The following is a 17,267-nucleotide window of genomic DNA, read 5'->3' on the forward strand; positions in this document are numbered from 1 at the left end:
CCATGAAAAGGTATCTGAAGCAAGAGCATTGGCAGATAGGGGAATGGCAAATGCAAATGCCTTGAGATGGGAGTGTGGTTGGTATGTTCAAGGAAAAGCCAGGAAGTCAGCGTGGATGGTATGTAGTGAATCAGAGCGAGAGTTGTAGTAGATTAGGTCAGGAAGGTAATGGGGAATAAAGCGGATCAAGATGGTGGAGTAAGAGGACTTGGAGCTCACCTCCCCCCACAAACACATCAAAAATACATCTACGTGTCGAATAATTCTCACTGAAAGCTAGCTGGAAACAGGCAGAAGGACTCCTGTACAAGCAAGGCTGTAAGAAAGGTATACATGTAATCGGGTAGGATGAGAAGAAAGTGATTGGTCAGGACCTGTGCCCCGGGAAGGGATTCAAAGGAAAAGGGAGATTACACAGGTGCATACTCGCCCTGGGGAGTTAGTGGGTCAAGCCACAGACTGGGTGTTCCAGTCTGGTTTCTACACATAGGAGACAAGCCCCCTTAACTGGTTGGAGAACCCCTGGGAGAGATAGAAAGGCTGGAGAAGCCTGGATGCCACTCATGAGGGGTGCAGGTACTGGCAGATAGAGGTCTGCCCTAGTGCTGTCAGGTTTCCTGTGACCACCTTGCTGCTCTCCCCAGCCCGAACTGAGAGGATACCCCAGCTCCGCTCATTCCACATCACAGCATGGCACTGGATCTACGGCATCCAGGACCTGGCAAAAGACTCATCCTTGTGACATAGAGGCAACCAGTCCTGGAGCGTAGCCCAGGTGGTGCGGCAGCTGCCATTGTTGGAGCTTACTCCAGCGGCACCCCAGAAGCAGCCCAGAGTTTTGACAGCAGCACAGCTGCTGGGTTTCCTGTGACCACCTTGCTATGTGCCAAAGCCCCGGCTGAGTGGATGCTCTGGCCCCACTCACTTCACGCCATAGCGCAGCGCTAGATCTGGGGTGGCCAATACCAGGGAAAAGACACGACCATGGGCTGCTTGATCCACTCAGATCAAGAGAATTGATCTAAACAAAGATCATTTTAACAAGGAACTAGAAAATATAAAAAAGACCCAAACAAAAATAGGCAATTCAATATCTGAAATAAAAAACACTCTGAATAACAGCCTAAGTGACACAGAAGAACACATAAGGGATCTGGAAGATAGAATAATGGAAATCACCCAATCAGAACAGCAGAAAGAAAGACAAATGAAAATAAACAAAAAAACAAAAGCAGTCCATTAGATCTCTAGGATAACATTAAACATACCAACATTCACGTAATAGGGGTTCCAGAAGGAGAAGAGAGAGAAAGAAGGGGATCAAAAATGTATTTGAAGAAATTATGGCTGAAACTTTCCCAAATCTGAAGAAGGAAACAGATATCCAGGTACAGGAAGCACAGAGGGTCCAAAACAAGATGAAACCAAACAGACCCACATCAAGACATATCATAATCAACATGGCAAAAGTTAAAGGTAAAGAGAGAATTCTAAAGGCATCAAGAGAAAAACAGTCATATACAAGGGAATCCCCATAAGACTATCAGTTTAGATTTCTCTGCAGAAACTTTGTGGGCCAGAAGGGAGAGGCTTGATATATTCAAAGTGCTGAGAGGAAAAAACCTACAACCTAGGATACTCTACCCAGTAAGATTATCATTTAGAATAGAAGGAGAAATAAAGAACTTACCAGACAATCAAAAACTGAAAGAATTCATCAATAGTAAACCTAAAAAATGTTGAAGGGTCTTCTCTAAATGGAAAAGAAGTAAGAATCTATAGGAAAGGGAAAATCCCACTAGGAAAGGCAGTTACATAGTAAGGATTGAAGATCACTTTAAAAAGCCAGTACATAGATGAAAAGACACACACACACACACACAAAAGCAACTATAAATGCAATAAACAGTTGAGAGATAAGCATGAAGATGTAAAATATGACATTGGAAACAAAATGTGGGTGAGGGGGGTAAAAATGTAGATCTTTTAGAATGTGTTTGAACTTAAATGACTATCAGTTTAAAACAAGTAGATATAATTATGGGACAACATATATGAGCCCTATGGTAAACACAAATCAAAAACCTATGATAGATATGCAAAAGCCAAAAAGAAAGGAACTCAAGCATACTACTAAAGGAAATCATCAAACCACAACAAGAGAAACAAAAAGAAGAAATGAACAGAACTACAAAAACAACTGGAAAACAAGGAATAAAATGGTAATAACTGCATACCTATCAGTAACTACTTTAAATGTCAATGGACTAAATGCTCCAATCAAGACATAGGGTGGCTGATTGCATGAAAACACAAGACCCTTCAATATGCTGCCTGCAAGAGACTCACTTCAGGGCTAAAGAAACACAGAAAAAGTGAGGGATAGAAAAAGATACTTCATGCAGATGAAAATGACAAAGAAGCAGGGATAGCAGTACTCATATCAGACAAAATAGACTTTAAAACAAAGTCTGTAACAAAAGACAAAGACGAGCACTGTATAATGATAAAGGGATCAACACAAAAGAGGATGTTACACTCATTAACATATATGCACCCAATACAGGAGCACCTAAATTTATAAAGCAAATACTAATAGACATAAAGGGAGAAATTGACAGTAATACAATAATAGTAGGGGACTTTAACCTCTCAGTGATATCAATGGATAGATGATCCAAACGGAAAATCAGCAAGAAAACAGTGTACCTAAATGACACCATAGACCAGTTGAACTTAATTGGTATTTACAGGACATTCCATCCCAGAACAGCAGAATACACATTCTTTTCACATGTATATGGAACGTTCTCCAGGATGGATCACATACTAGGCCACAAAACAAGCCTTAATAAATTTAAGAGAATAGAAATTATATGAAGCATTTTTTTCTGACCACAATGGTATGAAACTAGAAATCAACTATAGAAAGGAAAATGGGAAAAGAACAAACACGTGGAGACTAAATAACTGCTACTAAAAAACCAATTGGTCAATGATAAAATCAAAGAGGAAATCAGAAAATAGCTCGAGACAAATGAAAATGGAAACACACCTTTCCAAAATTTGAGGGATGCATCAAAAGCAGTTCTAAGAGGGAGATTTATAGCAATACAGGCCTTCCTGAAGAAATAAGAAAAATTTCAAACAAATATCTTAATCTGCCACCTAAAAGAATTAGAAAAAGAACAAACAAAGCCCCAAGTCAGCAGAAGGAAGGAAGGAAGGAAATAATAAAGATCAGAGTGGAAATAAATAAAATAGAGATAAAAAACAGAAAAGATCAATGAAACCAAGAACTGTTTTTTTGAAAAGATTAACAAAATTGATAAATCTTTAGCCAGGCTTACCAAGAAGAAAAAGCCAGCCTTTACCCAAATAAACAAAATAAGAAATGAAAGTGGAGAAGTAACAACCAATACCACAGAGATACAAAAAAATCATAAGAGAATACTATGAACAGTTATATGCCAACAAATTGGACAACCAAAAAGAAATGGACAAATTTCTAGAAACATACAGCCTGCCAAGACTGAATCAAGAAGAAACAGTCAATTTGAACATACTGATCACTAGAATTGAAATTGGATTTGTAAAACAAACAAACAAACAAAAAAAACCCAGCAAACAAAAGTCCAGAATGGGATGGCTTCACAGGGGAATTCTACCAAACATATAAAGAATTAATACCTATCCTTCTCAAAGTATTCCAAAGAATTGAAGAGGATGGAACACTCCCAAATTCATTCTATGAGGCCGCCATTAACCTGATACCAAAACCAGACAAAGACAGTACAAAGCAAATTACAGGCTAATATTTTTGGTAAATATAGATGCAAAAATCTTCAATAAAATATTTGCAAACTGAATCTAAAAATGTGTAAAAAGGATCATACACTATGATCAAGTTGGATTTACTCCAGTGTCACAAGGATGGTTCAACATATGCAAATCAATCAATGTGATACACAACATTAACAAAAGGTAGGATAAAAATCACATGGTCATCTCAATAGTTTCAGAAAAAGTGTTTGACAAAATTCAACATCCATTCATGATAAAAACTCATCAAAGCGGGAATAGAGGGAACATATCTCAACGTAATAAAGGCCATTTATGACAAACCCATGGCCAGCATCACACTCAATGATGAAAAGCTGAAAGCTTTCCCATTAAATTCAGGAACAAGACAAGGATGGCCACTCTCACCACTTCTATTTAACAAAGTATTAGAAGTCCTAGCCACAGTGATCAGACAAGAAAAAGAAATAAAACATATCCAAATTGGAAGGGAAGGTGTAAAACTCACTATTTGCAGATGACATATTTTATATAGAAAACCCTAACATCTCCACCCAAAGAACTATTAGAACTAATAAATGAATTCAACAAGGTTGAAGGATACAAGGTTAACATACAGAAATCTGTGTATGTTAATTAGTTTCTATACACTAATAATGAAATATCAGAAAGAGAAAGTAAAAAACCAAAATCAATCCGATTTAAAATCACACCTAGCCATAAACTTAACCAAGGAGGTGAAAGACAGTACTCTGAAAATTATGAAACATTGACGTAGGAAATTGAAGATGATACAAAGAAATGGAAAGTTATCCCATGTTCTTGGATTGGAAGAATTAACATTGTTAAAATGGCCAAACTACCCAAAGCAATCTACAGATTTAATGTAGTCCCTATCAAAATACCCATAACATTTTTCATAGAACTAGAACAAATAATCCTAATATTCATATGGAACCAGAAAAGACCCTGAATTGCCAAAGCTATCTTGAGAAAAATGAACAAAGCTGGAGGTGTAAGCCTCCCAGACTTCAGACTATACTACAAAGCTACAGAAATCAAAGCAGCATGATACTGTCACAAAAACAGGTCAGTGGGACAGAATAGAGAGCCCAGAAATAAATCCATGCACCTTAGGTCAATTAATCTGTGACAAACAAGGCAAGAATATACAGTGGAGAAAAGACACTCTCTTCAACAAGTGGTGCTAGAAACACTGGACAGCTACACGTAAAACAATGAGATTAGAATATTCCCTCAGACCATATACACAAATAAACTCAAAGTGGTTAAAAGACCTAAATGTAAGACACGACACAGTAAAACTCCTAGAAGAGAACATAGGCAGAACACTCTTTCACATACATCATAGCAATATTTTTTTGTATCAGTCTCCTAAGGCAAAAGAAATAAAAGCAAAAATAAACAATGGACCTAACTAAACTTAAAAGCTTTTGTACAACAAAGGAAACCATTGACAAAACGAAAAGACAACCTGCAAAATGGGAGAAAATATTTACAAGTCGTGTGACTGATAGAGGGTTAATATCCAAAATATGTAAACAGCTGATACAACTCAATATCGAAAAACAAACAACACAGTCAGAAAATAGGCAGAAGACCTGAATAGACATATTTCCAAAGAAGACATACAGATGACTAACAGCCACATGAAAAGGTGCCTAACATCACTAATTATTAGAGAAATGCAAATCAAATCAAAAATGAGATATCGCCTCACACCAGTCAGAATGGCCATCATCAAAAAGTCTACAAATTACAAATGTCAGAGAAGATGTGGAGAAAAGAGAAACCTCATACACTGTTGGTGGGAATGTAAACTGGTGCAGCCACTGTGGAAAATAGTATGGAGATTCCTTAAAAAACTAAAACTAGAACTACTGTATGATCCAGCAATTCCACTCCTTGTTATATATCCAGGAAAAAATGAAAGCACTAATTTGAAAAGATAAGTGCACCCCAGTGTTCATAGCAGCACTATTTACAGTAGCCAAGATATGGAAGCAACCCAAGGGCCCGTCGACAGATGAATGAATTAAGAAGATGGATATATATATTCCATCTTCTTAATCCATATAAATACACACACAATTTAATATTCAACCATAAAAAGGAATGAAATTCTGCCATTTGCAGCAATGTGCATGGACGTAGATAATATTATGCTTAGTGAAATAAGTCAGAGAAAGACAAATACTGTATAATGTTACTTCTATGTGGAATCTAAAAAATAATACACATGAATGTATATGCAGAACAGAAACAGACTCACAGATATAGAAAACAAACTTGTGGTTACTAAAGGGGAGAGAGGGAAGCAGGGATGGACAAATTATGGGTATGGGATTAACAGATACAAACCACTATGTATAAAATAGATAAGCAACAAGGATATATTGTATAGCACAGGGAATTATAGCCATTATCCTGTAATAATTTATAATGGAGTATAATCTGCAAAAATACTGAATCACTATGTTGTACACCTGAAACTAACATAATATTGTAAAGCAACTATACTTCAGTTGAAAGAAAGAAATAAAGGGAGGGAAAAAAAGAAAGACAGGTAATGGGATCATGTAGGACCTTGTTGGCCCTTGTATGGACTTCGGGCTGTTGAGCTTGAGAGCCATTTGAAGTTTTTGAGCGAAGAAGTGGCAAAATCTAATTAAGTATTACAGGATCATAGGCTGCTGTGTTGAGAAAAGACAGAGAAGTAGTAAGAGATTAAACAGGAATAATTTATCTTCCTTTTGAGTTTGTTTCTTTGTTTAAAGTAAGGCATATCTGTGATGTTGGGTCCAACCTCAGTTACTTTATAAAATATTACTCCTGGGCTATCTATGTATTCTTTATGTAATGTTGATATAAATGAATTCTTTATTTTCACTAATTAACTTAAAATTCCTTTTAAACAGAAATGTAATTGTCTTTACAGGTTCATCGGCACTTGCTTTGCTTTGTTCTGGTATATTTTCTCCTTAGCACATGTGGCAATCTTTGTCACAAGATTTAGCTACGGAGAAGAATTACAGTCCTTCGTCGGAGCTGTTATTGTTGGGACATACAATGTTGTGGTTGTGATTGTGCTTACCAAGCTGCTGGTGGCAATGCTTCATAAAAGTTTTCAGTTGATAGCAGTAAGTGTTCATTCTTTTAAAAATTTTATATTCTCTTCAGACCATACCAAATGTATGTAGTAGATAAGGCAAAGATTTAAAAGAATTAAGAGTGTGTCATTTAAAAATTAAATATAGATTTTTTTTAAAAAATGTAAGTAATGTATATTAACTGCAAGTCTTGAACCAAATTTTTACCTACAAGGTGTGGAAACATTTGAACAATCTTAAACAATCTCTTCATACCAGCCCTACCGTGTGTGTGTGCACGTGTGCATGCCTATTCATTTCCTTTTTCACTTGCCTCTTATAGAATCATGAAGACAAAGAATGGAAGTTTGCTCGAGCAAAGTTGTGGCTTAGCTACTTTGATGACAAATGTACATTACCCCCACCTTTCAACATCATTCCTTCACCAAAGACTATCTGCTATATGATTAGTAGCCTCAGTAAATGGATTTGCTCTCATACATCAAAAGGCAAGGTTAAACGGCAGAACAGCTTAAAGGTAAGAAGTTAGATGGTTGAACTGCAACATGATAATTTTAATAATTACTAATCTCAGATGTTTCCTAAAGCATAAATATGCAGGTTCCTAAGGGCTAAGACTTGTGTTGTTTTGTACAGGGCATTCTCTGCACTAATTTGTTGTGGTTATAAAGCAATTAGCGAAACAGCTTACAAAAAAACAAGGGCTAAGACTTGTTTTTTTTTTTCACTCCTGTATCCCTAATGCATAGCATAGTATCTAACATAAAGTAAGGATTCAATAAATACTTATTGAAAATGAGAGAGAGAGCTGTGATTTTTTTCATGAATTCTCATCTCACAGTTTTAAAACAAGGAAAATATTCAGAATACCTAGGCTGTCAGCATAAGAGTGACTCTTAGAGTCAATGCATATTTTTCTGGTTCTTCTTGAAAGTTGTTCAATACATGAATAATTCAATACATGTTGCTATAAGCCAGGAACTGGCAAACTTTTTCTGTAAATGACTGGATAATAAATATTGTAGACTTTGTGGGCTGTGAAAAAATTGTAGATTTTATGTGGGTAGTAATATAACAAGAGAGAAAACAAATTTCCACAAAATTTTTATTGATGAAATTAAACATATGAGAATAATTGAGTAATATTTTTTTTATAATACAGCTCTATTAATGAATGGAATTCCATTTTGGCAGGGAATAACATTTTGTTTATTTGGAGTTCAAAGTTAGTAGTCCCCATCATCAAATTGATTACAAAAGGTTCATCTGTAAAAGCCATTCTTAGCTCACAGGCCATCAGAAACAGGAAGTGGGTCATATTTGGCCTATGGGTCATAGTTTGCTAATCCCTGCTACAAACTAAGGATCTTAAATCAAGGTAAGTGTACAGGTAAATGAATAAAACAAATATGCATGGCATGTTTCAAATGTGTTGAATATTATTTTGTAACATGTAGTGGCAAAAATATAGTCTAATAAAGCATTACAAGATAGTGTTTGTATCTGTAAATTTTTTTAAAAAATCCACCTCATCTAAATATTTTTATGCACATTGTTAATATCATATTTTTTGTTTTGAAGGAATGGAGAAATTTGAAGCAAAAGAGAGATGAAAACTACCAAAAAGTGATGTGCTGTTTAGTGCATCGTTACTTGACTTCCATGAGACAAAAGATGCAAAGTACAGATCAGGCAACTGTGGAAAATCTAAATGAACTGCGCCAAGATCTGTCAAAATTCCGAAATGAAATAAGGGATTTACTTGGCTTTCGGACTTCTAAATATGCTATGTTTTATCCAAGAAATTAGCCATTTTCTAAATCACGTAGAGAATAATTTTCAATAATAAATCTGAAAGACTGCATTTGTATAACTTGCAATTAAATTAGTAAGATATATATTGAAATAAAGAATTATGTAAAAGCCATTCTTTAAAATATTTATAGCATAAATATATGTTATGTAAAATATGTATATATGATTAGTTTTTTTAAAACCCTCTGTTCGTGGCTTTTTGCAGTAATAAAACAGATTAAGTAGATAGATTTTGTTAGCATGCTGCTTAGTTTTCTTATTTAAACGGTGCTTAAATTTTTTTTCTCTTTCTGCTTAAGAAGGGCAGTGTTAGAATTGTAGTGACTATTGCCAGAAAGTTTTGTAAAAATGAAGATCAGCAAATGTGGACTGATCTCCTTCCATAGGGTACATTTGAGATATAGAAGTCTTGTTTTTTAAAATCTTTGCTTTAGGAGTTTACATATATAGTTCAGTATTTATTGTTTAGGAGTATAGGTTTACCTAAAACAGTAGTCTATTTTTTCTTTTTTCTTTTGTTATAATCTTAAGCAACAAAGATAAAGCCCTAATGAATGTTTGAATCTATTTGTGTCTATAAATTTAAATTCACCCCAATGTTTGTTACTGTAACATATTTACTTTTACATGGTTGTAATCACTTTATATTTTTAATTTTGCTTTTTTCACTTAATAGTATTTTATATATACATTTCCATGTATTGATAGAGTCCACATATTTAAATTTTTATAGAATTATATAGTTTTTGAAAAATATAGTTAGTAGACTTTTCATTTTGTAGCTATAGAGTATTTGATTATGTTTATAAGTTTGCACAGCTACTTCTCTAAGATTAGGTATTTATTGGCTTTTAATTTTTTATTATCATAAAAGTGATATAATTTTTTTTCAAGTTGGAGTGAATGTTCCTAGTTATAAAGCTAACCCAAAATAAGGATTTAGAAGGTATTTCTTTGTCATGTATGGTCACAGCCTGTTTTGTTTGTGTAAACATTGGAAGACCCTTTAATGCAAGGATTTGTTTTATTTTTGGACTAAGGTTCTTGACCTTATATCCGAAAGTATTTTCCACAGAATTTAACATAGTTCTATAAACGGGACTTCATGCTTATTTGTGGCTCATTCTTGATGCTTAGGGTGAAAAGCATTGACTTTTTAAATTGGAGAATAAAGTATATATTTAAATTTTTTTCCTGTGTTCATGTAAGGGATATAGTTAACAGTTTTTCACAGGCTATTCCTTATTTATTCTTGCAGCATTTCTAGTTAAGAGGTTATTATGTATATAATTATCTTCTTAACTGAATGTCAGATGGTCTTAAGGCCACAGGGTGCAGGTAGCCCTTGGTCTATAAGTACCACCGATCCAGGGATCATTGTTGAAATATGTTAGTGTTGTGTTTCATCTTGCTTTTTACTTTTTATTTTTTAATTTCCAAATTGTAAGTGTTCCCTTTTTTGGGCAAATTCTTATAAAAATGTTTATTGTAAAGTTATATATTTTGTCTATGATGGGATTATGCACTTCCCAACTGGGATTTTACATCAGGGTTTTTAGTCATTCTAAAAAATATCTAATTATTAAATCAAAATATTTATAGAGTGCCTACTGTATGCATGAGTTACGAGGTATATTTTGAATGACAGCATATTGTAAGAAAAAAGGTAAATAAAACTTGACATTAGATTATAAATTGACAGAGTTTGTTCATTGTATTATTGTATACTTTTATACTTTTTATTGAGATATAATTCACATATCATAAAATTCACTCTTTTAAAGTATACAGTTCACTGTTGTTGTTTTTTTAAATTATGGCAACAAAGGTCTAAAATGCAAAGCATCAACATCAGACCCCTTTGTACCTCTTCCTGCCTCTGGTGGCAATGATATTTGACTCTTTTAACTATTTCTTCTTATATTTGTAAATACCATATTTTGAAATAATATGTCTATACAAAGACCTGTATGTAAGTGTTTATAGCAGCTTTATTCACGATCCCAAATTGAAAACAACCAAATGCCCATGAACTGGTGAATGGGTAAGTAAATCGTACATCCATACAATGGAAATCTACTCAGTGATAAAAAGGAATTGTATCAGTCAGAGTTCAATCAGAGAAGCAGAACTACTAAGATATTGGCAGGCACATATGTTTGTGTGTACAGTGATTTGTTTACAGGGATTTGACATTACACAATTGTTGGATTTGGTTAAGCAGTCTCCGAGGCTGTTGTTTTTGCATCTAATACTGGAGCTTGAAGTTCACCAGGTTGGCTGTTGGAAGAGGAAAATAGGTGGAAGAAATGCGGATAAGCTGGAACCCATGAGGACGGTCTGAGACCCTTGTCACTTGTCACTGTCTCCAACCTTGATGATGTGGGAATCCTGTGGAAGAAGTTACCCTTTGCCACATTGCTAAACACACCTAGCCCAGAATTAGAGAAACTGAAGGACAAGCCAAGGAAAGGTGGAATGATTAGAGTCCTGGCCGCTGCCCTTCACCAGTAGGTTGAGCCAGCAGATAAGTTTCAACGTGTGTAAACAATGCAAGTGCCTGCAAAAAAACCCCAAATGGCTGCTGCTCCATTTCTACCCTCCAAATTTCACACTGAAATGTGTCTTGTGCCCACCCTACCTAGAAGCATACACGGGAGAGAATTCTGGGAAACATAATTCAGCCTACCCAAGTTGACACAGGAACTAGTGAAATATATGCAGTAACACAGATGAATCTTAAAAGTACTATGCCAAGTGAGGACACTCGTCACAAAAGGCTACACACACTGTGTGATTCCATTAATATGACATCCTAGAAAAGACAAAACTATAGAAACCAAAATCAGATCATTGGTTACCAGGATCTGGTGGGAAGAGAAGACTGATTACACAACTCATCAAACTATACATTTAATAGGGTGAATTTTAATGTATGGAAATTATGCTTCAGTAAACCTGACAAAACTACATAATGCTACAACATACTAAAATAAAGAACTAAGAAAAACGATGGAGTAGCAATTCTCATATCAGACAAAATAGACTTTAAATTAAAGACTATAACAAGAGACAAAGAAGGACACTTCATAATGATCAAGGGATCAATCCAAGAAGAAGATATAACAATTGTAAATATGCACCCAACATAGGAGCACCTCAATACTTAAGGCAAATGCTAACAGTCATAAAAGGGGAAATCGACAATAATGAAATCATAGTAGGGGACTTTAACACCCCACTTTCACCAATGGACAGATCATCCAAAATGAAAATAAATAAGGAAACACAAGCTTTAAATGACACATTAAACAAGATGGACTTAATTGATATTTATAGGACATTCCATCCAAAAACAACAGAATACACTTTCTTCTCAAGTGCTCACAGAACATTCTCCAGGATAGATCATACCTTGGGTCACAAATCAAGCCTTGGTAAATTTAAGAAAATTGAAATCATATCAAGTATCTTTTCTGACCACAATGCTATGAGACTAGATATCAATTACAGGAAAAAAACTGTAAAAAATACAAACACATGGAGGCTAAACAATACGCTACTAAATAACCAAGAGATCACTGAAGAAATCAAAGAGGAAATAAAAAAATACCTAGAAACAAATGACAATGAAAACACAATGACCCAAAACCTATGGGATGCAGCAAAAGCAGTTCTAAGAGGGAAATTTATAGCAATACAATCCTACCTCAAGAAACATCTCAAACAACCTAATCTTACACCTAAAGCAATTAGAGAAAGAAGAACAAAAAACCCCCAAAGTTAGCAGAAGGAAAGAAATCATAAAGATCAGATCAGAAATAAATGAAAAAGAATTGAAGGAAACGATAGCTAAGATCAATAAAACTAAAAGCTGGTTCATTGAGAAGATAAACAAAACTGATAAACCACTAGCCAGACTCATCAAGAAAAGAAGGGAGAAGACTCAAATCAACAGAATTAGAAATGAAAAATAAGTAACAACTGACACTGCAGAAATGCAAAGGATCATGAGAGATTACTACAAGCAACTCTATGCCAATAAAGTGGACAACCTGGAAGAAATGGACAAATTCTCAGAAAAGCACAACTTTCCGAGACTAAACCAGGAAGAAATAGAAAATATGAACAGACCAATCACAAGCACTGAAATTGAAACTGTGATTAAAAACCTTCCAACAAACAAAGACCCAGGACCAGATGGCTTCACAGGTGAATTCTATCCAACATTTAGAGAAGAGCTAACACCTATCCTTCTCAAACTCTTCCAATATATAGCAGAGGGAGGAACACTCCCAAACTCATTCTACGAGGCCACCGTCACCCTGATACCAAAACCAGACAAAGATGTCACAAAAAAAGAAAACTACAGACCAATATCACTGATGAACATAGATGCAAAAATCCTCAACAGAATACTAGCAAACAGAATCCAACAGCACATTAAAAGGATCATACACCATGATCAAGTGGCGTTTATCCCAGGAATGCAAGGATTCTTCAATATATGCAAATCAATCAATGTGATACACCATATTAACCAACTGAAGGATAAAAACCATCCGATAATCTCAGTAGATGCAGAAAAAGCTTTTGACAAAATTCAACACCCATTTATGATAAAAAGTCTCCAGAAAGTAGGCATAGAGGGAACTCACCTCAACATAATAAAGGCCATATATGACAAACCCACAGCCAACATTGTCCTCAATGGTGAAAAACTGAAACCATTTCCACTAAGATCAGGAACAAGACAAGGTTGCCCACTCTCACCACTATTATTCAACATAGTTTTGGAAGTGTTAGCCACAGCAATCAGAGAAGACAAAGAAATAAAAGGAATCCAAATCGGAAAAGAAGAAGTAAAGCTGTCACTATTTGCAGATGACATGATACTATACATAGAGAATCCTAAAGATGCTACCGGAAAACTCCTAGAGCTAATCAATGAATTTGGTAAAGTAGCAGGATACAAAATTAATGCACAGAAATCTCTTGCATTTCTATACACTAATGATGAAAAATCTGAAAGTGAAATTAAGAAAACACTCCCATTTACCATTGCAACAAAAAGAATAAAATATCTAGGAATAAACCTACCTAAGGAGACAAAAGACCTGTATGCAGAAAATTATAAGACACTGATGAAAGAAATTAAAGATGATACAAATAGATGGAGAGATATACCATGTTCCTGGATTGGAAGAATCAACATTGTGAAAATGACTCTACTACCCAAAGCAATCTACAGATTCAATGCAATCCCTATCAAACTACCACTGGCATTTTTCACAGAACTAGAACAAAAAATTTCACAATTTGTATGGAAACACAAAAGACCCCGAATAGCCAAAGCAATCTTGAGAACGAAAAATGGAGCTGGGGGAATCAGGCTCCCTGACTTCAGACTATATTACAAAGCTTCAGTAATCAAGACAGTTTGGTACTGGCACAAAAACAGAAATATAGATCAATGGAACAGGATAGAAAGCCCAGAGATAAACCCACACACATATGGTCAACTTATCTTTGATAAAGGAGGCAAGCATATACAGTGGAGAAAAGACAGCCTCTTCAATAAGTGGTGCTGGGAAAATTGGACAGGAACATGTAAAAGTATGAAATTAGAACACTCCCTGACACCATGCACAAAAATAAACTCAAAATGGATTAAAGACCTAAGTGTAAGGGCAGACACTATCAAACTCTTAGAGGAAAACATAGGCAGAACACTCTATGACATACATCACAGCAAGATTCTTTTTGACCCAGCTCCCAGAGAAATGGAAATAAGAACACAAATAAACAAATGGGACCTAATGAAACTTAAAAGCTTTTGCACAGCAAAGGAAACCATAAACAAGACCAAAAGACAACCCTCAGAATGGGAGAAAATATTTGCAAATGAAGCAACTGACAAGGGATTAATCTCCAAGATTTACAAGCAGCTCATGCAGCTCAATAAAAAAAAAACGAACAACCCAATCCAAAAATGGGCAGAAGATCTAAATAGACATTTCTCCAAAGAAGATATACAGATGGCCTACAGACACATGAAAGAATGCTCAACATCATTAATCATTAGAGAAATGCAAATCAAAACTACAATGAGATATCATCTCACACCGGTCAGAATGGCCATCATCAAAAAATCTAGAAACAATAAATGCTGGAGAGGGTGTGGAGGAAAGGGAACACTCTTGCACTGTTGGTGGGAATGTAAATTGATACAGCCACTATGGAGAACAATATGGAGGTTCCTTTAAAAACTACAAATAGAACTACCATACGACCCAGCAATCCCACTACTGGGCATATACCCTGAGAAAACCATAGGTCAAAAAGAGTCATGTACCAAAATGTTCATTGCAGCTCTATTTACAATAGCCAGGACATGGAAGCAACCTAAATGTCCATCGACAGATGAATGGATAAAGAAGTTGTGGCACATATATACAATGGAATATTACTCAGCCATAAAAAGAAATGAAATGGAGGTATTTGTAATGAGGTGGATGGAGTTAGAGTCTGTCATACAGAGTGAAGTAAGTCAGAAAGAGAAAAACAAATACAGTATGCTAACACATACATACGGAATCTAAGGGGAAAAAAAAAAAAAGGCCATGAAGAACCTAGTGACAAGACGGGAATAAAGACACAGACCTACTAGAGAATGGACTTGAGGATATGGGGAGGGGGTGGGGTGAGATGTGACAGGGTAAGAGAGTGTCATGGACATATATACACTACCAAATGTAAAATAGATAACTAGTGGGAAGCAGCCACATAGCACAGGGAGATCAGCTCGGTGCTTTGTGACCACCTAGAGGGGTGGGATGGGGAGGGTGGGAGGGAGGGAGATGCAAGAGGGAAGAGAAATGGGAACATATTGTATATGTATAACTGATTCACTTTGTTATAAAGCAGAAGCTAACACACTATTGTAAGGCAATTATACTTCAATAAAGATGTTTAAAAAAAAAAAAAAAAGAATAAGACAAGATTGCCCACTCTCACCACTATTATTCAACATAGTTTTGGAAGTTTTAGCCACAGCAATCAGAGAAGAAAAAGAAATAAAAGGAATCCAAATCAGAGAAGAAGTAAAGCTGTCACTGTTTGCAGATGACATGGTACTATACATAGAGACTCCTAAAGATGCTACCAGAAAACTACTAGAGCTAATCAATGAATTAGGTAAAGTAGCAGGATACAAAATCAATGCACAGAAATCTCTTGCATTCCTATACACTAATGATGAAAAATCTGAAAGAGAAATTAAGGACGCACTCCCATTTACCATTGCAACAAAAAGAATAAAATACCTAGGAATAAACTTACCTTAGGAGACAAAATACCTGTATGCAGAAAACTATAAGACACTGATGAAAGAAATTAATGATGATACAAACAGATGGGAAGATAATACCATGTTCTTGGATTGGAAGAATCAACATTGTGAAAATGACCATACTACCCAAAGCAATCTACAGATTCAGTGCAATCCCTATCAAACTACCAGTGGCATTTTTCACAGAACTAGAACAAAAAAATTCACAATTTGTATAGAAACACAAAAGACACAGCCAAAGCAATCTACAAATTCAATGCAATCCTTATCAAACTACCAATGGCATTTTTCACAGAACTAGAACAAAAAATCTCACAATTTGTATGGAAACACAAAAGACACAATAGCCAAAGCAATGTTGACAAAGAAAAACAGAGCTGGAGGAATCAGGCTCTGTGACTGCAGACTATACTACAAAGCTACAGTAATCAGGACAGTATGGTACTGGCACAAAAACAGAAATATAGATCAATGGAACAGGATAGAAAGCCCAGAGATAAACCCACACACATGTGGTCACCTTATTTTTGATAAAGGAGTTAAGAATATACAACGGAGAAAAGACAGCCTCTTCAATAAGTGGTGCTGGGAAAACTGGACTGCTACATGTAAAAGAATGAAATTAGAACACTTCCTGACACCATACACAAAAATAAACTCAGAACAGATTAAAGACCTAAATGTAAGGCCAGACACTATAAAACTCTTAGAGGAAAAAATAGGAAGAACAGTCTTTGACATAAATCACAGCAAGATCTGTTTTGATCCACCTCCTAGAGTATTTGAACTAAAAACACAAATAAACAAATGGGACCTAATGAAACTTAAAAGCTTTTGCACAGCAAAGGAAACCATAAACAAGATGAAAAGACAACCCTCAGAATGGGAGAAAATATTTGCAAATGAATCAACGGACAAAGGATTAATCTCCAAAATTTACAAGCAGCTTGTGAAGCTCAATATCAAAAAAAACAACCCAATCCAAAAATGGGCAGAAGACCTAAGTAGACATTTCTCCAAAGAAGATATACAGATTGCCAACAAACACATGAAAGAATGCTCAACATCACTAATCATTAGAGATATGCAAATCAAAACTACAATGAGCTATCACCTCACACCAGTCAGTATGGCCATCATCAAAAAATCTACAAACAGTAAATGCTGGA

General features: G+C 35.4%; 1 protein-coding gene across 4 annotated transcripts in view; it reads left to right on the top strand.

Annotated features, from left to right (window-relative positions):
- TRPC1 (transient receptor potential cation channel subfamily C member 1) overlaps positions 1-10,444 on the top strand; it is a 64,468-nt gene extending 54,024 nt beyond the window's left edge. For all 4 annotated transcript variants that reach the window (XM_007188082.3, XM_007188083.3, XM_057545191.1 and 1 more), the window contains 3 exons: positions 6,761-6,962; positions 7,255-7,449; positions 8,514-10,444. In XM_007188082.3, coding sequence (XP_007188144.2) covers positions 6,761-6,962; positions 7,255-7,449; positions 8,514-8,741 — 625 coding nt within the window. In that variant the 3' untranslated portion in view covers positions 8,742-10,444. The remainder of the gene's footprint in view (positions 1-6,760; positions 6,963-7,254; positions 7,450-8,513) is intronic.
- Positions 10,445-17,267: the final 6,823 nt, after the last annotated feature.

The sequence above is a fragment of the Balaenoptera acutorostrata genome, chromosome 4 (assembly GCF_949987535.1).
Source record: "Balaenoptera acutorostrata chromosome 4, mBalAcu1.1, whole genome shotgun sequence".
NCBI lineage: Eukaryota > Metazoa > Chordata > Mammalia > Artiodactyla > Balaenopteridae > Balaenoptera > Balaenoptera acutorostrata.